This window comes from Coregonus lavaretus (assembly GCF_964263955.1).
Source record: "Coregonus lavaretus genome assembly, chromosome: 4".
Lineage (NCBI taxonomy): Eukaryota > Metazoa > Chordata > Actinopteri > Salmoniformes > Salmonidae > Coregonus > Coregonus lavaretus.
The window spans coordinates 22,433,237-22,457,496 of record NC_139991.1 but is presented as its reverse complement, the minus strand read 5'-3'; the positions used below and the strand labels follow the sequence as shown (position 1 = coordinate 22,457,496).

General features: G+C 42.3%; 1 protein-coding gene across 1 annotated transcript in view; it reads left to right on the top strand.

Annotated features, from left to right (window-relative positions):
• Positions 1 to 3,958: 3,958 nt before the first annotated feature.
• LOC311128219 (protein kinase C-binding protein NELL1-like) overlaps positions 3,959 to 24,260 on the top strand; it is a gene marked incomplete at both ends in the record, with an annotated part of 560,800 nt that continues 540,498 nt past the window's right edge. Inside the window, 2 exons of the mRNA XM_084160253.1 lie at positions 3,959 to 4,007; positions 4,745 to 4,873. Of these exons, the coding sequence (XP_084016379.1) occupies positions 3,959 to 4,007; positions 4,745 to 4,873 (178 nt within the window). The remainder of the gene's footprint in view (positions 4,008 to 4,744; positions 4,874 to 24,260) is intronic.

Genomic DNA, 24,260 nt, shown 5'->3' with positions numbered 1-24,260 from the left:
TTTAAAGCCATGGGGTTCGTAACATTGGGCTTCACAAAGTTCGCTGCTTCAGTGTTATGAGATATTTTTGTCAGATGTTACTATGGTGTTATATTGAGTTTCTGGTATTGAAAAGTTGAAGATGCAAGAATTTACTATTGGTCAACTTGTCCTTCTGTGCAATAAATAAATATTCCAACCATACTCTGGGACAGTTGTGGGATGCAATAGATCCCAAATTAATACAACCATTCGCATCAACAACAAAAAAATTAAAAGCAATGAGGCTGATCGTTTAGTTTAAAAAGTTGATAAACTATTAGGCTATGTTTTCACATTAGAAGTGCAGCGATGTGCACAAGGCAGTAGGCTAAAAGCACAAACGTTCCAAAATGCAATCAATTAGCGGGAAAACACTGTTCTTGAAAGTTACAGCAAATGCGATTATGCATGTAATGCTTTATTATAAAAGTGTATTTTTATGGGGAAAATTATCTTCCCCAAACTCCTTCCACTAGACTCGGGAAACCATGCAGTTTATTAGGCTACAGATTAAATAAATTATGATGAATTTCACAGGGTGGTGAAAGTGCACAGTGATCTTGATGCTCCTTTACAATAAATATTGAGGGTCTTATTCTGGTGCTTGACTGCTGTTTGACAAATACAAATATTCTCACTTTTATCCATAATAATGTAGAGTAGCCTACCTGCACAGTATCTGCAAGCTGTTGGCTGGAGTGCATGTGCCAAGACCAGAGTAGGCACATTTGCTATTTAATGCAACAGTGTTTGTGTCAAAGCTATTGGTGTACTTGAAAATGGGATGGAAACACATGGAACTTTAGATTATTATTCGGTACCTGAAAACTTAGCGAAAAACTACATTTTTTCCGTACTACGTCATCACGCTCTGATTTTATCTGCAACAATTCCGTTTGGTGGAAACACACCACTGGTGGGAAAATGCTCATATTTTCTTTATGCAGGTTCTAGAATATCCGCATGACAATCGGTTGCTAATTGGATGGAAACTTAGCTACTGATGGGGAATGCGAGCAGTTCCCTTTTGCAACAGTAGCTAGGTTTCCATCCAATTGGTGACAGGTTTTCATGCGAATATTCTAAAATCTGCATAAAAACAATATGGCATTTTCCCACCAAAGATGTTTCAATCATATTTTACAGTTAAATTCCCATGTACCAAATAAAATATTTACTGGGTTTCCATCACATTTTCAACACTAATGATGGTTTTGTCACTTACGCTCTAGCCAACAACTCGCAGATACAGTGCGGGTAGGCTATAGACTACATTATGTGATTATTATGGAAAAAGAGCTAGTTATTTATTGGAAAAGATGATCAAGCTCATCACCTTGCATTTTCACCACCCTGTGAAGTTCATCATAACTTATTTCATCTGTAGCCTAATAAGCATGCTTTCCAGAGTGGTAGTGGGAAGACCACACACGTAGTGGGAGGACCACACAACATGTCATCGCGTGACTCCAAATTCACTTCTATGGTTATTATATCGGTATTTGTGCATAAAGGTGTTTTCACTGCAATTTGTTGAATAATTAATTCTACAGACACAAAGATCCCACCATGTCCAACGAACAAATGATCTGTCGGAATTCATAAAATGTTACTTACTCGAATAAGAACTGTGGATTGAAACATGGTTAGTAATATATTTTTTTACACTCCTGGAAAATTCCCAGTCATCTTCTGAACGAGATTGCCAAACAGGTATCATAGCTACTGTTGTGCTATTGATGTGGCCGTGGGCTTTTGATTCTCAGAGTTGAAAGCCAGGAATTCTCTTGACTTTCAACCTAACTGTCCATTTACTACAGTTTAGACATACTGTAGTTATCTCAGTCAGTTTAATAACATGAAACCATCTTGGATTGTGAATGATCAAAGATCTACCCAGCAAACCAGGAACATTCCCAGAACATAAGCTAAGATTCCCATTAAGTTATGTACTGAACAAATATATAAATGCAACATGCAACAATTTCAAAGATTTTACTGAGTTACAGTTCATAGAAGGAAATCAGTCAATTGAAAGAAATTAATTCTGCCCTAATTTATGGATTTTACATGACTGGGCAGGGGGCGCAGCCATGGGCCGGCCTTGGATGGCATAGGCCCACCCACTGGGGAGCTAGGCCCAGCCAATCAGAATGAGTTTTTCCCCACAAAAGGGCTTTATTACATAAATAAATACTCCTCAGCGGTTGTGAGGCTGGTTGGACGTACTGCCAAATTCTCTAAAATGATGTTAAAGTTGACTTATGGTGGAGAGATGAACATTTACTTCTCAGGCAACAGCTCTGGTGGACATTCCTGCAGTCAGCATGCCATTTGCACGCTCCCTCAAAAAAATTGACATCTGTGGCATTGTGTTGTTTGACAAAATTGCACATTTTAGAGTGGCCTTTTATTGTCCCCAGCACAAGGTGCACCTGTGTAATGCTTTTTAATCAGCTTCTTGATATGCCACAACTGTCATGTGGGTGAATTATATTGGCAAAGGATATATGCTCACTAACAGGGATCTAAACAAATTTGTGCATGAAATTTGAGGGAAATAAGCTTGTTGTTTGTATGGAACATTTCTGGGATCATTTATTTCAGCACATGAAACATTGTTCAATATAGTTAGGGTTTTATCTAACATTAGGATGATAACATCCCAAAAACATTCAAACATTTTTTTGATAAGAACATGTTTTTTTTGTTTTTGAGAAAATGTTTTTAATGAAATATCCTTGGAATGTTCTCCTAACATTCACTAAAATGTTGTGCACAACATCTGTAACAACCACCACAGAACATTCCCAAAATGTTCTCATTAAGTTTCCAGGTAAAGAACAGACAAAATGTCTTCTGAGAACATTCTTGCAACATTAAAAACGTAATTGTTTCAATGTCAGCGCATGGCTTGTGTCGATGCAGGTAACCTGACAATATACACACTGCACATATTCTCTGCATCCCAAATGGCCCTCAATTCTATACATAGTGCACTACTTTTGATCAGAGCCCTATCAGAGCCCCCTGGGCAAAAGTAGCGCAGAGTATAGGGAATAGGGTGACATTTGGGATGCACATATTAGCTGTACTGGAGAAGCGATGAGCGTGATTAATGGTATCCAACAAGGACAGCTCCCAGAAGGAAGGTGGGTTAGAGTACCTGTGCTTATAAGAAGCCCTTAGTATCCCAGGGGTAAGGGCGTGATGGAGGGAGAGATTGATCGAGTTAGAGGGAAGGGAGGAGAGCGAGGAGACAGATACATGTCGGGGGTTAATGGATTGAATGTAGGCTAACAGCGTGAAGTCCCGAAAAAAAGACACATTCATGAGGACCTGACTATGATTTAACTACTTAAAGAAATCCGCTTGATTAAATTCATTTTAGCTTCATTAACATAGGCCTATTCTGTTGTGCAAAATGCTGCATCTGATTATCTGCAAAAAAAGAGCAAAGGCTATGTAAGAGATGATGATTTATAATAAATAGGCTATGTAATTTCATGTAGCCTACTTGTTAGAATCCCAACTGTTATTACAGGTCCCCAGTCCCTTGACTTCCTTCGAAAAACCTAGCACCTTCAGAATTGGACGTGTCTATCGTCACTGAAGGGTAGGATTAAGGTTCATTTTCGCCGCGCAAACATATAGTCTATAGATTAATTTGAATTCAGAAGGATGGCTAATGTTGATTTCGTACAGGTTTGTGAATAATATCGCCCATTCAATAGATGGCAATAGTATTTAGAGTAAATTTAAGATAATTTACGCGCACGCCGAAAGAACCCCTATTTCCATGATGTGGAACGCTCCGAGCCTCTGCACCCCAGCACGGGTGAGACGAGAGCATTTTGCGAGACAGACCAGAGCAAGTGGATTGCCAGGGAAGCGCTCGACGTCGGATATTTCTGAGGAAACTGTACACTTCACACAAATGGATACTTACGTGGCTTTGTTATCCGTAGTGCTCATTGCGAAACCAGGTAGGTGTCACACTGGGACATATGCAGTTAGTTTACCTATTGTTTTATGTATCATTCTCAGCTCTGTCGGCAATAGCTTTTTAATGCGCACCCTCTCCTTCTCCATAGCCTAATTCGGACCTTGCGCGCAAGCTTCTCGATCAGATTTTTTGTTCGTTTGTCCCTCGTAGATGTTGTATTAATCAATACTTTTTTATCAATTTGCCCCTTATCGATTTTTTATAAATCAATTATTTTTGGAATTAGTTTTATAGTACAGATAAATAGCATAGTTATCATCTAAAACGTAGGGTATGTTGTTCTGTTATACCACATCTGTAGAACGCGCAAAAGTCCCTATAGAAATGACAGGTGTCGCACAGGTTGATACAGCAGTCAATTTGTTCCCGCGCAACAATAGGCCTAATATTTGGATTATGTAGACTTTCATTTAAAATGATCTGCCATTATACGGTATCTGATATCTAGTGCCATGCCATTTACGCGTTTTGTCTCTGATGTGATGGCCACTGTACCTTGGTGAAGGTGCTTTGAAATCGCATGGAATCAATCCCCATGTTTTTGACTGTGTTGCAGTTCGTTGTATCATGCAGACGCTGAAGTTTGATGCTCAAACTCAATCATTAAAGAAGTGCCTTGCTTATGTATGTCATACACATCATATAGGTGGCAGGATGTGTGATAGTAACTGTGCACCCAATGTGTGACAATGTCTAAAGAATATTTTCCCTCTACAGTTCTCGGCTTTGGAATAGATCCCGATTACCAGATAGATATCATCAATGAACTTGACTTCGCAAATGCAACATATGGAATTACCCAAGTGGCAGGGCTTCACAACAATAGCAAAGCCTTCTTATTTCGAGGTAATGCATACTTTCTTTCTCTATTTGTTTAATGAAACCTCTTAAGGATCAAACTCATTTTTTTCAATGTTAGCCTAAAATGACATATCCAAATCTAACTGCCTGTAGCTCAGGACCTGAAGCAACGATATGCATAAACATACGATGCAGTTTTAAGAAAAATAAGTGCTACGTAAAAAATACAAAATACAAATAATTAAAGAGCAGCAGTAAAATAATGTGCGGTGGCACAGGTTAGTCAAGGTAATTGAGGTAATATGTACATCTAGGTAGATTTAAAGTGACTATGCATAGATAATAAACAGTGAGTAGCAGCAGCATAAAAGAGGGTGTGTGTGGGGGGGGGGACAATGCAAATAGTCTGGGTAGCCATTTCAGGACTATGTTCAGGAGTCTTATGGCTTGGGGGTAGAAGCTGTTAAGAAGCCTTTTAGATCTAGACTTGGCACTCCGGTACCGCTTGCCGTGCGGTAGCAGAGAGAACAGTCTATGACTAGGGTGTATGGAGTCTTTGACAATTTTTATGGACTTCATCTGACACCGCCTGGTATAGATGTCCTGGATGGCAGGAAGCTTGGCCCCAGTGATGTACTGGGCCGTACGCACTATCCTCTGTAGTGCCTTGCAGTCAGAGGCCGAGCAGTTGCCATACCAGGCAGTGATGCAACCAGTCAGGATGCTCTCGATTGCGCAGCTGTATAACTTTTTGAGGATCTGAGGACACATGCCAAATCTTTTCAGTCTCCTGAGGGGGAATAGGCTTTGTCGTGCCCTTTTCACGACAGTCTTGGTGTGTTTGGACCATGATAGTTTGTTGGTGATGTGGACACCAAGGAACTTGAAGCTCTCAACCTGCTCCAATACAGCACGGCGTGCTCGGTCCTCTTTTTCCTGTAGTCCACAATCATCTCCTTTGTTTTGATCACGTTGAGGGAGAGGTTGTTATCCTGGCACCACATGGCCAGGTCTCTGACTCCTCCCTATAGGCTCTCTCATCGTTGTCGGTGATCAGGCCTACCACTGTTGTGTCGTCGGCAAACTTAATGATGGTGTTGGAGTCGTGCCTGGCCATGCAATCATGGGTGAAAAGGGAGTACAGGAGGGGACTGAGCACGCACCCCTGAGGGGCCCCCGTGTTGAGGATCAGCGTGGCAGATGTATTGTTACCTGCCCTTACCACCTGTGGGCGGCCCGTCAGGAAGCCCAGGATCCAGTTGCAGAGGGAGGTGTTTAGTCCCAGGTTCCTTAGCTTAGTGATGAGCTTTCAGGGCACTATGGTGTTGAATGCTGAGCTGTAGTCAATGAACAGCATTCTCACGTAGGTGTTCTCTTTGTCCAGTTGAGAAAGGGCAGTGTTGAGTGCAATAGAGATTGCATCATCTGTTGATCTGTTGAGGCGTTATGCAAATTGGAGTGGGTCTAGGGTTTCTGGGATAATGGTGTTGATGTGAGCCATGACCAGGTTTTCAAAGCACTTCATGGCTACAGACATGAGTGCCATTGGTCGGTAGTCATTTAGGCAGGTTACCTTAGTGTTCTTGGGCACAGGGACTATGGTGGTCTGCTTGACAGGTCAGTCATTGACAGGTTGAAAATATCAGTGAAGACACTTGCCAGTTTGTCAGCGGAGTACACGTCCTGGTAATCCATCTGGCCCTGCGGCCTTGTGAATGTTGACCTATTTAAAGGTCTTACTCACATCGGCGTGATCACACAGTCGTCCGGAACAGCTGATGTTCTCATGCATGCTTCAGTGTTGCTTGCCTCGAAGTGAGCATAGAAGTAATTTAGCTCGTCTGGTAGGCTTGTGTCACTGGGCAGCTCGCAACTGTGCTTCCTTTTGTAGTCTGTAATAGTTTGCAAGCCCTGCCACATCCGACGAGCGTCGGAGCCGGTGTAGTACAATTAAATCTTATTCCTATATTGACGCTTTGCCTGTTTGATGGTTTGTTGGAGGGCCTAGCGGGATTTCTTATAAGCGTCCCGCTCCTTGAAAGCGGCAGCTCTACCCTTTAGCTCAGTGCGGATGTCGCCTGTAATCCATGGCTTCTGGTTGGGGTATGTGGGGACAACGTCATCGATGCACTTATTGATGAAGCCAGTGACTGATGTGGTGTACTCCTTAATGCCATCGGAAGAATTCCTGAACATATTCCAGTCTGTGCTAGCAAAACAGTCCTGTAGATTAGTATCTGTGTCATCTGACCACCTCTTTATTGACCGAGTCACTGGTGCTTCCTGCTTTAGTTTTTGCTTGTAAGCAGGAATCAGGAGGATAGAGTTATGGTCAGATTTGCCAAATGGAGGGCGAAGGAGAACTTTGTACGCTTCTCTGTGTGTGGAGTAAAGGTGGTCTAGAGTTTTTTTTCCTCTGGTCGCATATTTAACATGCTGGTAGAAATTAGGTAAAACTGATTTAAGTTTCCCTGCATTAAAGTCCCGGGCCACTAGGAGCGCCCCCTCTGGATGAACGTTTTCCTGTTTGCTTATGGTCTTATACAGCCCATTGAGTGTGCCAGCATCGGTTTGTGGTGGTAAATAGACAGCTACGGAAAATATAGATGAAAACCCTCTTGGTAAATAGTGTGGTCTACAGCTTATCATGAGATACTCTACCTCAGGCAAGCAAAACCTTGAGACTTCCTTAATATTAGATTTCATGCACCAGCTGTTGTTTACAAATATACACAGACTGCAACCCCTTGTCTTACAGGAGGCAGCTGTTCTATCTTGCCGATGCACGTATATCCCGCCAGCTGTATGTTATCCATGTCGTTGTGCAGCGTCAACTCTGTGAAACATAAGATATTACCGTTTTGAATGTCCCATTGTTAGCATATCCGTGATCGTAGTTCTTCTATTTTGTTATCCAATGATTGTATGTTGGCTAATAGGACTGATGGTAGAAGCAGATTACCTACTCGCCATCAGATCCTTACAAGGCACCCCGACCTACGTCCCGTCTCTTTCTCATGCGAATGACGGGGATTTGGGCCTTGTCGGTGTCTGAAAAAAATCCTTCACGTCCGACTATTTAAAGAAAAAATCTTCGTCCAGTACATGGTGAGTAATCGCTTTCCTGATATCCAAAAGCTATTTTCGGTCATAAGAGACGGTGGCAGCAACAGTGGCAGAAACTTTATGTACAAAATAAGTTACAAATAATGTGAAAAACACACACAATAGCACAATTGGTTAGGAGCCCGTAAAACGGCATCCATCTCCTCCGGCGCAATTCTTGATACCATTTGAAAGGAAACACTTTGAAGTTTGTGGAAATGTGAAATTAATGTAGGAGAATATAACAAATGCGATTTCTATTTTTGTTTTTGTTGCATCAGCTTTGAAATGCAAGAGAGATGCCAGACAGTGATGTAGGAATCTAGGTGTAATTTAGATGACGGCAGCATTGTGTGTGCAAAGTTTCAGACTAATCCAGTGAAGGATTACATCACCACACAATATTTTGTATCAAGTCTGCCAGGAGTTTTCCCAAATGTTCCGAATTGGTCAATTTATACATTTTCAAGTACATAACTATAGAGAACATACAACAATTCTATGGTAATAAAAATGTTAAGTTTACACACTCCCAGGAATGTCATACAGGATGGATCATTAGCTTATACACTAACTTTCACACATCCAGTTGACGGGCAGAGTGTGGAGCCAGAGATGTATCAAACCGGTTGCCGTGACAAAAGTGTTTTGTTGTTGTGCACTATCCTCAAACAATAGCATGGCATTTTTTTTAGCAGTAATAGCTTCTGTAAATTGGACACTGCAGTTAGATTAACAAGAATTTAAGCTTTCTGCCCATATAAATCTATGTCCCGGAAAGTTGGCTGTTATTTACAAAACCATTCTAGTCACATAGGGACACCGATCCTGTAGAGGTTAATTGATTGATAGATCATTGCAGAAATGTGTTTTATGTTGAGGTGGAATCCTGAGAACGTTTGGTAAACTAATTTCATTTGTAAGATGTAGGTTACCCAAGCTCGGACTCATGGTTGTAAGATTATCCAGAATATTTTAGGTAAAATGTTGGTAACAGATGGTGAACTAATCATCATCCTCATCATTACATGACCAATGTATTGTAACGATTCTCGCTATATGAGCCATGTTACAATTCCTACCAAGTGGGTAAACTCTATTGGCGCGATGTGTAGGGTGCTTGCCTTTCATGGCAGCAACCCGGGTTCGCTTCCCTCCCCTGCTGTTTGCTACATTGGTGTCAGAAGTGAGATGGCGGCCGTGAGGCCATCGTAACGCACAGGCCGGACGTATGAGGGGGCTGAGTAGTCGAACCACGTGGACATGCCTTTCCGTTCGGAGAGGGCAGTATAGCGATACTCACTATATGAGCCACGTTACAATACCCATCAAGTGGTTTAACCCTATTGGCGCAATGCGTAGGGTGTTTGCCTTTGTATTTATTTGGGATCCCCATTAGCTGCTGCCAAGACAGCAGCTACTCTTCCTGCAGTCCAAACACATTAAGGCACTTACATCACACATTAAAGAAAATATAAAACAGTACATCATATAACATTATTACACCACTATATATCTACAATACAAAATGTATAATACAACAATATTACAATGTACGTGGTTGTAGAGTGAAGTGCGTGTGCTAGCGTGTGTGTTTATGTGTGTCTGTACCTGTGTGTGTGTCTCTTCACAGTCCCAGCTGTTCCAGAAGGTGTATTTTAATCTGTTTTTTTAAAAATCTGATTCTACTGCTTGCATCAGTTACCTGATGGGGAATAGAGTTCCATGTAACCATGGCTCTATGTAGTACTGTGCGCCTCCCATAGTCTGTTCTTGATTTGGGGATTGTGAAGAGACCTCTGGTGGCATGTCTTGTGGGGAATGCATGGGTGTCCGAGCTGTGTGCTAGTAGTTTAAACAGACAGCTCAGTGCATTCAGCTTGTCAACAAAATTAGGGCCTGTAGGACATGACATGCTGATAGTGTTGTTCAGAAGGCAGAGCAACGCTTTATTATGGACAGACTTCTCCCCATTTTAGCTACTACTGTATCAACATGTTTTGACCATGACAGTTTACAATCCAGGGTTACTTCAAGCAGTTTAGTCACCTCAACTTGTTGAATTTCCACATTATTCATTACAATATTTAGTTGAGGTTTAGGGTTTGGTGAATGATTTGTCCCAAATATAATGCAATTTTTTTTCCAAAGGTTTACTAAAGGCTAGTAACAGGCTGATTGGTCGGCCATTTGAGCCAGTAAAGGGGGCTTTACTATTATTGGGTAGTGGAATGACTTTTGCTTCCCTCCAGGCCTGAGGGCACACACTTTCTAGTATGCTTAGATTGAAGATATTGCAAATAGGAGTGGCAATATTGTCCGCTATTATCCTCAGTAATTTTCCATCCAAGTTGTCAGTCCCCGGTGGCTTGTAATTGTTGATAGACAACAATAATTTGTTCACCTCTTCCACGCTCACTTTACGGAATTCAAAATACAATGCTTTCATAATTCGGTCGGTTATACTTGGATGTGTTTTGTCTGTGTTTGTTGCTGGCATGTCATGCCTAAATTTGCTAATCTTGCCAATTAAAAAATCATTAAAGTAGTTGGCAATATCAGTGGGTTTTGTGACGAATGAGCCATTTGATTCAATAAATAATGGAGCTGAGTTTGCATTTTTGCCCAAAATTTAAGTTGCTCCAACACTTTTTAAATAATTTAACTTCATAGTATAGTTTCTTCTTTTTATTCAGTTTAGTCACATGATTTCTCAATTTACAGTACGTTTGCCAATCTGTTGTGCAGCCACACTTATTTGCCATTCCTTTCGCCTCATCCCTCTCAACCATACAATTTTTCAATTCCTCATCAATCCAAGGGGATTTAACAGTTTTTACAGTCATTTTCTTAATGGGTGCATGCTTATTAGTAACTGGAAAAAGCAATTTCATAAATGTGTCTAGTGCAGCGTCTGGTTGCTCCTCATTACACACCACAGACCAACACATACAGTGGGGAAAAAAAGTATTTAGTCAGCCACCAATTGTGCAAGTTCTCCCACTTAAAAAGATGAGAGAGGCCTGTAATTTTCATCATAGGTACACGTCAACTATGACAGACAAATTGAGAAGATAAAATCCAGAAAATCACATTGTAGGATTATTTATGAATTTATTTGCAAATTATGGTGGAAAATAAGTATTTGGTCACCTACAAACAAGCAAGATTTCTGGCTCTCACAGACCTGTAACTTCTTCTTTAAGAGGCTCCTCTGTCCTCCACTCGTTACCTGTATTAATGGCACCTGTTTTAACTTGTTATCAGTATAAAATACACCTGTCCACAACCTCAAACAGTCACACTCCAAACTCCACTATGGCCAAGACCAAAGAGCTGTCAAAGGACACCAGAAACAAAATTGTAGACCTGCACCAGGCTGGGAAGACTGAATCTGCAATAGGTAAGCAGCTTGGTTTGAATAAATCAACTGTGGGAGCAATTATTAGGAAATGGAAGACATACAAGACCACTGATAATCTCCCTCGATCTGGGACTCCACGCAAGATCTCACCCCGTGGGGTTAAAATGATCACAAGAACGGTGAGCAAAAATCCCAGAACCACATGGGGGGACCTAGTGAATGACCTGCAGAGAGTTGGACCAAAGTAACAAAGCCTACCATCAGTAACACACTACGCCGCCAGGGACTCAAATCCTGCAGTGTCAGACGTGTCCCCCTGCTTAAGCCAGTACATGTCCAGGCCCGTCTGAAGTTTGCTAGAGTGCATTTGGATGATCCAGAAGAGGATTGGGAGAATGTCATATGGTCAGATGAAACCAAAACTTTTTGGTAAAAACTCAACTCGTCGTGTTTGGAGGACAAAGAATGCTGAGTTGCATCCAAAGAACACCATGCCTACTGTGAAGCATGGGGGTGGAAACATCATGCTTTGGGGCTGTTTTTCTGCAAAGGGACCAGGACGACTGATCCGTGTAAAGGAAAGAATGAATGGGGCCATGTATCATGAGATTTTGAGTGAAAACCTCCTTCCATCAGCAAGGGCATTGAAGATGAAATGTGGCTGGGTCTTTCAGCATGACAATGATCCCAAACACACTGCCCGGGCAACGAAGGAGTGGCTTCGTAAGAAGCATTTCAAGGTCCTGGAGTGGCCTAGCCAGTCTCCAGATCTCAACCCCATAGAAAATCTTTGGAGGGAGTTGAAAGTCCGTGTTGCCCAGCGACAGCCCCAAAACATCACTGCTCTAGAGGAGATCTGCATGGAGGAATGGGCCAAAATACCAGCAACAGTGTGTGAAAACCTTGTGAAGACTTACAGAAAACGTTTGACCTGTGTCATTGCCAACAAAGGGTATATAACAAAGTATTGAGAAACTTTTGTTTATTGACCAAATACTTATTTTCCACCATAATTTGCAAATAAATTCATTAAAAATCCTACAATGTGATTTTCAGGATTTTTTTTCCACATTTTGTCTGTCATAGTTGACGTGTACCTAAGATAAAAATTACAGGCCTCTCTCATCTTTTTAAGTGGGAGAACTTGAACAATTGGTGGCTGACTAAATACTTTTTCCCCCCACTGTATTATTTACATCATCAACATAGGAATCACTACAAAAGTTATTGTATGACCTCTCATACACTATATTAGGACCAGCCTTTGGAACTTTAGTTTTCCTAGATATGGCTACTATATTGTGATCACTACATCCAATGGATTTCGATGCTGCTTTAAACCAAATTTCTGCAGCATTAGTATAGAGGTGATCAATACATGTTGATGATTTAATTTATGTGCTGTTTGTAACTACCCTGGTATGTTTGCTGATAACCTGAACCAGGTTGCAGGCACTGGATACAGTTTGAAGCTTTGTCTTGCGTGGGCAGTCAATATTTAAATCACCCAGAAAATATACCTCTCTGTTGATATCACATACATTATCAAGCATTTCACACATACAGTATTTTCCAGATACTGACAAATAGCACTTGGTGGTCTTTAGCAGCTTCCCACAAGAATGGGCTTTAGGTGAGGCAGATGAACCAGTAGCCATATTTCTGTCTTTTCTGTAGATGTTATAACCATGTATTGCTACCACTGTATCATCAAAGGTATTACCTAAGTGAGTTTCAGAGATAGTCAGAATATGAATGTCATCTGTTACTAGCAAGTCATTGATTTCATGAACTTTGTTTCTTAGACTGCATATGTGGGCTATTTGTAGCACTTTTCTGGGATGCTTGATTGTTTTTATTGCTTTACTGGGAAGCTTATCAGAAGTAGACATGCTCATGTTATTTATGTTTGAGCTGATAGTGCAGGGTGAGCTGCACACAGTGGACTTCCTACTAGGGCACACCGCCTCAGTGATATGAGTATAACTCTGGATCATAGGCACATTATTTCTGCATACAATAGCTGTAGGATCAATAGATGCATTCAGGACATTTAGAGGGACATAAATTAAGTTACTTACATTGTGTCTGCCAACGCCCCTGGGATAATGTACATTTGCTACAGCATTATGACAACTCAGCGACACAATGGTAGGGATTAACTGAGCTTGTCTTGGGTCATTGATAAATCATTGTCATAATGCAGCCTTGAAATGCGTGGACAGAGTCCAAGAGCCAGGATGATTTGGATGGACTCAAAGTTATCTATAAAAGTGATACCAACAGAGCTACAGTAATCTTTTAGCCAGGTTTGTAATGCCAGTAGCCTGCTGAATCTTTCACACCCACTGCGCAATGATGATACCAGACCTGAAATAATTGGCCGCTTTTTGGAATCTTTCAGTGCTAGAATCAGTTCTTTAAAATCCATTTTCAGAAGTTCCGAGCTAGCCCTCCATAAGTCGTTTGACTCCACATGGACTACGACAGTGTCAGCTCCCGGCATCTGTCGTAGAACAGTCAAAAGCAGCCTTGTAATGTCCTGTACTCATGCTCCAGGATAGCACAGGGTTTTGCCCTGGGAACCAAGATGTTTCTAACCATAGAACTGTCAATGACGACAGCTGGTGCAATGGCTGAGGAGGTCCGGATGTTCTTTCGCCTCGAGTGGTTTGGCAAACCCCTCGAGGACCGAAGGGCGGTGGGGTCCGATGGACCCGAGCCGGCTGTAATATCCATCGTGGATGATGAATGCGCCGGAGTCTCAGACAGCCTCGCAATCTGATGATGGTCAGAGCTCTGAGGATCTGAACCCGGGGTAGAAGCCACTGGAGACGGAGACAGAATAGAGGATGAAGGAGCAGGTACCTCTGGATCTGATCTCGAATCGGAAGCCCCCAAGGAAGAAGCCACCAGAACCTCTGGATCCAGGGCGGCGAAGCTGTTTCTGGTCTGTGTCCGGTCCGGGCTTAACATCTCCAAGGAGAACCCTGTTGCCAGAGGACGCTGTTTTTGACTTCCACGGCGAGTGACATATCTCCATGGCTGGTTGGTAGGATCAAGAACAGGAACATCCACCAAGTCAACCAGGAGCATCCTACTAGCTCCATTCTCCAGGTAAGGGGGAGACCCCTTTGGGGAGGGATCCCTGCAGAGTACCGGCCAGTCGGCTGTGGAGAGCCGACACAGCGGCGACACTTCCACCAGGCCTGATCAGCGTCCGGCTACTAGGGTAGAAGAGAAAGAAAAAGTAGGTGGGTGTGGATTCCCCAGTAGGTTGTGTAGGTTCACTACTTGTTTGCTAAGAGTAGCCACTTCACCCCTGTAGTCCTCTGCAAGCAAACAGTTGCTACATTGAAATTCTGGGCGGTCCACATTGTCCCAGAATAAAGCAAAATAAACACAGCTCCTGCAGAGTTGAAAACATTTGTTAGGCTAGCTAGGCTAGCTAAGCCAGCCGGTCCTCTGTGTCTTTCCTCTGTGTCCGAGAGAGAACAACACCGCTATAAAAAATAAAAAAACGTCAGGCAAAGCTAAGCCTACACCAATCACATATTATTATTTTTTTGATTTTTGTATTGTAACTAAGGCTAGTAAAACTCGTTTTGTCAACAACAGTGGCGAACTGAGAGTGATCACTCCAGGACCTGGGTGCGCTTCCCTGCCCTGCCGTTTGCTACAGTTATTACTATTAGTAGTAGAGATAGTAATAGTATCAGCAGCAGTAGTAGTAGTAGTAGTAGAATATTAGTAATTGGCGTAGTAGTGGTAATAATGTTAATAGTTTACTACAGTTGAAGTCAGAAATTTACATACACCCTAGCCAAATACATTTATACTCAGTTTTTCACAATTCCTGACATTTAATCCTAGTAAACATTCCCTGTCTTAGGCCAGTTAGGATCACCACTTTATTTTAAGAATGTGAAATGTCAGAATAATAGTAGAGAGAATGATTTATTTCAGCTTTAATTTTTTTCATCACATTCCCTGTGGGTCAGAAGTTTACATACACTCAATTAGTATTTGGTAGCATTGCCTTTAAATTGTTTAACTTGGGTCAAACGTTTCGGGTAGCCTTCCACAAGCTTCCCACAATAAGTTGGGTGAATTTTGGCCCATTCCTCCTGACAGAGCTGGTGTAACTGAGTCAGGTTTGTAGGCCGCCTTGCTAGCACACGCTTTTTCAGTTCTGCCCACAAATGTTCTATAGGATTGAGGTCAGGGCTTTGTGATGGCCACTCCAATACCTTGACTTTGTTGTCCTTAAGCCATTTTGCCACAACTTTGGAAGTATGCTTGGGGTCATTGTCCATTTGGAAGACCCATTTGCGACCAAGCTTTAACTTCCTTACTGATGTCTTGAGATGTTGCTTCAATATATCCACATAATTTTCCTTCCTCATGATGCCATCTATTTTGTGAGGGCACCAGTCCCTCCTGCAGCAAAGCACCCCCACAGCATGATGCTGCCACCCCCGTGCTTCATGGTTGGGATGGTGTTCTTCGGCTTGCAAGGAACCACCTTTTTCCTCCAATCATAACAATGGTCATTATGGCCAAACAGTTCTATTTTTGTTTCCTCAGACCAGAGGACATTTCTCTTTCTTCCTTGCTGAGCGGCCTTTCAGGTTATGTCAATATAGGTCTCGTTTTACTGTGGATATATATACTTTTGTACCTGTTTCCTCCAGCATCTTCACAAGGTACTTTGCTGCTGCTCTGGGATTGATTTGCACTTTTCGCACCAAAGTACGTTCATCTCTAGGAGACAGAACGTGTCTCCTTCCTGAGCGGTATGACGGCTGCGTGGTCCCATGGTGTTTATACTTGCGTACTATTGTTTATACAGATGAACGTGGTACCTTCAGGCGTTTGGAAATTGCTCCCAAGGATGAACCAGACTTGTGGAGGTCTACTATTTTTTCTTCTGAGGTCTTGGCTGATTTCTTTTGATTTTCCCATGATGTCAAGCAAAGAGGCACTGAGTTTGAAGGTAGGCCTTGAAATACATCCACAGGTACACCTCCAATTGAATCAAATTATGTCAATTAGCCTATCAGAAGCTTATAAAGTCATGACATCATTTTCTGGAATTTTCCAAGCTGTTTAAAGGCACAGTCAACTTAGTGTATGTAAACTTCTGACCTACTGGAATTGTGACACAGTGAATTATAAGTGAAATAATCGGTCTGTTAACAATTGTTAGAAAAAGTACTTGTGTCAAAGCACAAAGTAGATTTCCTAACCGACTTGCCAAAACGAGTTTTAATGACTCCAACCTAAGTGTATGTAAACATCTGACTTCAACTATATATAACATTGTAGGAGTAGTTGTTGTAGAAGCAGTAGTAGTAGTTTGTTAGTAGTAGTAATTATATCTTGTTTGCTATGGTCTGCTGCGCAATCACAACGAACACAGATTGTCATGAGCCTCTCACTCCACCGGGTTACCACCTTAATTTTCTTCCACTCTGCTCACCACTCTCTCTACTCAGCCTAACTAGCTCCACCTGTCCCTGCTCTGCTCTGCTCTAATTACTCTGCCAGCTGCGCTGCATTACCCACTACCTCTCCCAGTATTTAAGGCCCTGTCTTTCAGCTCTCCGGTGTCAGATCGTCTGCAAAGCTCACACCCGGAACCTGTTTGCTCGCGCTTCTGGCTCACCCTGGTTTTGTGACCCCGGACCTGCCTGATTTTTGGATACTCTTCTGCCCCAGGAGATCCAGACCTGCTTCTGCCATAACGACTCCTGACTACTCTTCGATCCCGGTAACTCTGACCAGCCTTCTGCCTTGCTACTACGTATTTTGGATTTCCCTTGAACTGTACTGCTGCCTTGTTTCATTCCGCCCTGTTGTGTCTGTGTCTCCCCCCCCAGGACTTCTGGACCACCCACCACCGGCTTCATAGGACGCATCGCTGCCACTGGGGGGGGCACAGACCCAGCACCTTGGACGGGATCCCTGTTACCCCTGGAGCCTTCATTCACTCCCTACTTCCCTTTTCCCTTAAGTTTTAATAAACTTTCTGGTGTGACGCAATTGTGGTCCTCTGGTCGTCTGTCTGAACCGTGACACAGATAGCCTGTCCTTTACATGTATACAGTATAATTGTACATTGCTGACATTTGACTGTGATAAGATGACAGAATGAATAGTATTTAACCAGGCCTCCTATTCAGACTTCAGTTTGTTAAGAATGAAAACAGAAACTGACTCCTTTACCTAGAGCTAGCAGTAGGATCACACCTTCTGCTTTCATAGGGTTATTCTTATTACTGTGTGTGTGTGTGTGTGTGTGTGTGTGTGTGTGTCTGTGACAGCAGGATCAGACCTGGTATGTCATGGTGTTATTCTTGGTATTGAACAAGGAAGCTCCAGGGAGCATCATTCTGATAATTACTCCAAATTTAATTTGTCCCCGGCAGCAGATGCATGTCCCCACCTGGTTCGCTGTGGCTCAGCAGACCTGGGTTCATATACAATCTTAAATTGTTCAAATACTTCTACTGTTTGCTTGTGAATGCCAGATAGGTGGGTTTGCACATTCACAACTATTATATTGGTTCCATTGTGCAATGCAAGCTTAATCAATACTTTAAAAAGTATTTGAACTCAGGCCTGTGGCTCAACAGTGTAGGATTGGTGCGGCACTGGTCCATTCAAGTGAAATAAGGTCATTACAACCAGAAACTGGTTGAAATGACGTCATTATGATGTAATTTCAACCTATTTTGTAAACTGAATTCCTGCTTAGTGCTACCAACATTACTAGCTCAAAGAGTTGGATTTGTGCAATATTAACTTGACATTTTCACTATCTAATCATGGCATGGGGTTGTTCAATGACTGACATGTATTTGTTTAAAATCTATCACTTGATGTTTTCATTTCAGAGAGACAAATAATCATGTTATATATATCCGACTCACTCTCATAGAAATAAGTAGAACTGCTAGGTTGTACACAGTCAAATGTAACAAACAACTACATATTTAATAAAGAACTGTAAAAATTATACATTTGTGACAAAAATCTATACAGTAATATGAGATCTGTATATAAAACATTTACATGTCACATTTTAGTAATTTAGCCTCCTGTAGCTCAGTTGGTAGAGCATGGCGCTTGCAACGCCACGGTTGTTGGTTCGATTCTCACGGGGGGCCAGTATGAAAAATGAATGCACTCACTAACTGTAAGTCGCTCTGGATAAGTGCGTCTACTAAATGACAATAATGTAATTGTAAAAATTTTGAAGACACTCTTATCCAGAGCAACTTACATTTAGTGCATTCATTTTCAGATAGCTAGGTGGGGCATCTACATATAAGAGTCAAATATACAGGATACAAGCATTCCATTCCAGTTAAACAATGGATATATAGCGTTTAGCAAAAAATCTCATTTGAATTCATATCTAAAATCTATGAATACAAAATCTGAGAACAGTAATACAGTGGGGAAAAAAAGTATTTAGTCAGCCACCAATTGTGCAAGTTCTCCCACTTAAAAAGATGAGAGAGGCCTGTAATTTTCATCATAGGTACACGTCAACTATGACAGACAAAATGAGAAAAAAATATCCAGAAAATCACATTGTAGGATTTTTAATGAATTTATTTGTAAATTATGGTGGAAAATAAGTATTTGGTCAATAACAAAAGTTTCTCAATACTTTGTTATATACCCTTTGTTGGCAATGACACAGGTCAAACGTTTTCTGTAAGTCTTCACAAGGTTTTCACACACTGTTGCTGGTATTTTGGCCCATTCCTCCATGCAGATATCCTCTAGAGCAGTGATGTTTTGGGGCTGTCGCTGGGCAACACAGACTTTCAACTCCCTCCAAAGATTTTCTATGGGGTTGAGATCTGGAGACTGGCTAGGCCACTCCAGGACCTTGAAATGCTTCTTACGAAGCCACTCCTTCATTGCCCGGGTGGTGTGTTTGGGATCATTGTCATGCTGAAAGTCCCAGCCACGTTTAATCTTCAATGCCCTTGCTGATGGAAGGAGGTTTTCACTCAAAATCTCACGATACATGGCCCCATTCATTCTTTCCTTTACACGGATCAGTCGTCCTGGTCCCTTTGCAGAAAAACAGCCCCAAAGCATGATGTTTCCACCCCCATGCTTCACAGTAGGTATGGTGTTCTTTGGATGCAACTCAGCATTCTTTGTCCTCCAAACACGACGAGTTGAGTTTTTACCAAAAAGTTATATTTTGGTTTCATCTGACCATATGACATTCTCCCAATCCTCTTCTGGATCATCCAAATGCACTCTAGCAAACTGACCAAATGACCTAATTTCATTACTGTCTGAATAAAGTGTTGAAACTCCCCAAAAAATACTGGATACCAGGGTTCAATAAGGGTGGACGCAGGGAGTGAACCCTGGTCTCCGGTGGTGAGTTGTGACTGTACCAAGGGCTATTACCATGACACCTTGGCTCTGCACCTGTATGTGTTTACTGCTAACCCAACTCTTAATATGATTGTCATTACCCCACTACATGGATGGCATGACAATGAAAGTCTGAGAGGAGTTGGCTGAAGCTCAAATAAATCTGTGGCCACGTACTCGACTAGTGCAATAATGTGACAGCAATGCACAAATTGTTCATGTGGAATTAGCGTGCTTCCTGAACAACTTGTGGGTGGCTGGTGGGTTTAATGGATGACATGGAAATTGAAGTGTAATAATGGACTCCAAATTGGCAGAGTTTGAATTATTGTCCGGTGTCTGTGGGGAAGGCCCACTCTCTCACTCTCTAGTTGTGCTATTTTAGTGTAGCAATTAGAATAATTTATGGTTATGCAACAGAGGCCTCTGCACTTTACAAAGCCTGAATGCACTTATCTGAGAATTAATAGGGAGATCTACAATAGATTTTTCATTTCTGAAGTTGATTGCTCAATCATCAAGTGAAGTATAAATAGTAGATGTGAGGGGATGTCCTGAGTGACTCTGTGTGTATTATGTAATTGCGGTGAAGACTCATTTAGTCCCAAAAATATAAAGACTTTACTGCTGGAGTAGCATGATAGGAATACACTGTTTGATGTTTGAAATTCTGCTGATGTGTACATTCAGTGGCCAGTTTATTAGGCCTCCTGGGCTTTTGACGCACGACAGTGTCTATGGTTTACAGAGAATAGTGTAACAAACAAAAAACATCCAGTCAGCGGCAGTCCTGTGGGCGAAAACAGCTTGTTGATGAGAGAGGTCGAAGGAGAATGGAAAAAATTGTGCAAGCTAACAGGCGGGCCACAAACAGCCAAATAACGGTGCAGTACAACAGTGGTGTGCAGAACAGCATCTCGGAACGCACAACTCATTGGTCCTCGTCACGGATGGACTATTGCAGCAGACGACCACAATGGGTTCCTCTCCTATCAAGAAGTGGCTCCAGTGGGCATGCGATCAGCAACACATCAACACATTGCCTGGTCCGCCAAATCCCTGTTCCTATTGCGTCATGCTGATCAGAGTCAGGATTTGGCGTAAGCAGCATGAGTCCATTGCCCCGTCCTGCCTGGTGTGCAAAGAACAGAGTGCAAAGAACCTTGGCATGACCCTGGACAACACCCTGTCGTTCTCTGCAAACATCAAAGCAGTGGCTCGCCCTTGCAGGTTCATGCTCTACAACATTCGTAGAGTTCGACCCTACCTCACACAGGAAGCGGCGCAGGTCCTAATACAGGCACTTGTTCTCTCCCGTCTGGACTACTGCAACACGCTGTTGGCTGGGCTCCCCGCTTGTGCCATCAAACTCATATAACTTATCCAGAATGCTGCAGCCCGCCTGGTTTTCAACCTTCCCTAGTTCTCTCATGTCATCCCGCTACTCTGCACTCTCCACTGGCTTCCAGTCGAAGCTAGCATCCACTACAAAACCATGGTGCTTACCAGGGAACAGCAACAGGAACAGCCCTTCACTACCTTCAGGCTATGCTCAAAACCCTACACCCCAACCCGAGCACTCTGTTCTGCCACCTCTGGTCTCTTGGCCTCCTACCGCTACGGGAGGGCAGCTCCCGCTCAGCCCAGTCCAAGCGCTTCTCTGTCTTGTCACCTCCCTCCTGAAGCTCCCTCCTGAAGCTAGGACAGCAGAGTCCCTGCCCATCTTCTGAAAACGTCTGAAACCCTACCTTAAATAATCCTCCTCTTTTTCCTTAACCAGCACTTTCCTTAACCAGCCCCCCCCCCCGCCTTCTATGTCTGTGATATGTGGTTGAATGCACGAACTGTATGTCGCTATAAATGTGTATGTGGAGGCTGGAAGGCAGTGTGTGTGTGTGTGTGTGTGTGCATGCCCGTGTGTGTGTGCAGGCTGCTGCTGGCTGTGTGAAGGCAGGCAGGCTGCTGTGCTAACTCTGTGGGGGGAAGCAGTCTAGGGTTTAGGGCCAGATCAGGGGATCCAGTCTCTCTCATTATGGCTGCTACTGCACTGGAATAACCCTCATACCCTCTCAGCTTCCTCTCTAGTGTTCTTCCCAGCCTAGCGATGCTGCAGCCTGATATAAAGCAGTTACAGCAAACAGGTCATCAATGAAAATAAGAGTCTGTTCTTAACCCCCTAGAGTCGATTGACTATTACGTCCGAACGGTTTGACCTACAAACTGTTATGACCACTCTAAAGAAAGAGGAGAATCTCATGAACACAATGATTTTCTCCGTTTTGCTCACCCACAAGTGTCAGGAGAATCGTCTGAAGTCGGTACCGTTGATGTGCCAACTTCTGTTTGGTAGCGTTCAAACCATTTGGGCTACAAACAATTGAGACCCCACTGTGGAAAGGGGAGATTCTCACGAACACGATGATGTTCTCCGTATTGCTTACCATCCCCACAAGTGTCACAGGACTCGTCTGAAGGTAACCGGTACTGGTTAAAAAAAATGAAAGTATGAAGGTATTTTTGTGCCTGCCCACAAAAAGGGGTTAAATATTTCCTGAGTTTTTTTTATATCTCCTAGATTTAGAACAGACACTTCAAAACCTTTTTTATGATACATTTTTTGACTGTATTTTTTGCCATTTATGAATGTGATATTCAATGCATTTCTATTGGCATATATTTTATCAAATCAATATTTTATAAAATAATTTTTTAATATTTTTGGGGATACCTAAAGGGGTCCTAAAATTCTAAATCAAATAGCTAAATTATCCATCTTAAAACAATTCCTTATGTCAGCATAGCACCCCCTCTCCAACGTCTTAGACAATAAATTATTGACTTACCTGTACAAATAAAGGTTGAATAAAAACACAGAGGTATAAGTCCGAACTAGCCGCTGTCAGTCAGAGTGGGTTTCAGGGCCCGTATTCATAATGAGTCTCTGAGTAGGAGTGCTGACATAGGATAAGGTCCCTCTGTCCATTCATTGTGATCTAAAATGCAAAACTGACCCTAGATCAGGACTTCTGCTCTGAGACACTTTGTGAATACGGGCTATAACTTTCACAGTAAACAGTGTTTGTGTTATGACCCATTTTACCACTTCCCCCTTTCCCCATAGCACTCATTCCCCCACAAACCCTCGGCCTTGTACACTCTTAGAAGTAAAGTTGCCTGGATTAACCTTTTGGGTTGCCACACCGGTGGAACCTTTCCAGTTGAAAAAGGTTAATTGAGGAACCCCTTTGAAAAGGTTAAAACCAGAACCTTTTTGTGATGGGATGGGTTCAATTTTGAACCTTTTTAATAATATATATTGTAGAGGTGGCAGCATATCAAATTGGAGACGTGGCTTTCAGATACTGTAGTTATTTTAGGTCACTCATCAGCATAAATGTCATTCATGTTCATCATGTTAAGTTTGTACACTGCAAATAAAAAATATATTTGAATATTTATGCATATTACATATTCTAATATAATACAGTAAGAAAGTGGTAACTATTCCAACTTTGGGATTTGCATAGGCTCTTGAGGAATTCATACACCTCTGATAGCAACATTGGAAGCTACAAAACTGTCTGTGTTCAACCTTAACATGTGATGACAAAACAACAGAACAGATGAACAGGAATGACATTTACTCTAACGGAAGTGGTGACTAGCAATGGTTCCTTGAGGAACTCCAGGGGTTCCTTGAAGATCTCCAGGGTTTCTCAAGTTACCATTATTTCTAAGAGTGTAGAGCACTGACACTCAATTAGATGAGCAAGTAGGCCATTTCCAAAAACAACAAGAGCTTGCAGCGGGCAGCTGATAATTTGAAAAGGCAATATAAACAGCAACTCTGCAATCTCAATCATAGCCTACTACACACAAAGACAATCTGTCCACTGTCAACTCTAAACGGTTATGATGATTTACGGGATCATCATGTTTTGCTTTAAGCTCACTATCGTGTTTGTTTAAATACTTGATTACACAAATCGTAGGGGAGCATATTGTCATGGATTTGTTTGGAACATGTATTAAATCGTCGATAGCCCCAGGAAACTATGTGGCGGGCCTAATATGGCCATTGGGCCGTTATTTACGTATTACTGCTGTGGAGTTTTGGATGAGGATGACAGGAAGGGGCTGTCAGCTTGAAGGGAGAGAGAGGGAGAGAGAGAGGGACAGATAGACTGCGAGAGCGAGACGATAGAGATAGAGAGAGAGAGGCACAGATCTGGCTGCTGCTGGGCTGGCAGTCCTATTCCATGGCTGTGGGACTAGTCTCACCCCCTGTTCCCTGGTTGCTAGTGTTAGCCAGTGATTCATAAACAACAGATGTCCTGTGTTGGCGTGGGAAGCTTTTATGACCCTACATTAAGGGTGGCAGAAAAATTTGACACCGCTGGCGCTCCTGATAAGAGAAGACAATTGAAAGTTGTCAGATCAATGGAACCTCCACACAAAGGTCTTCATCTAGTTATGTCCCTATCTGATCTTACCTGGTGCCTTTGGGAGAGAAGTGAAAAGAGCTTTCCTTTGGTTCTGTGGAAATCAATA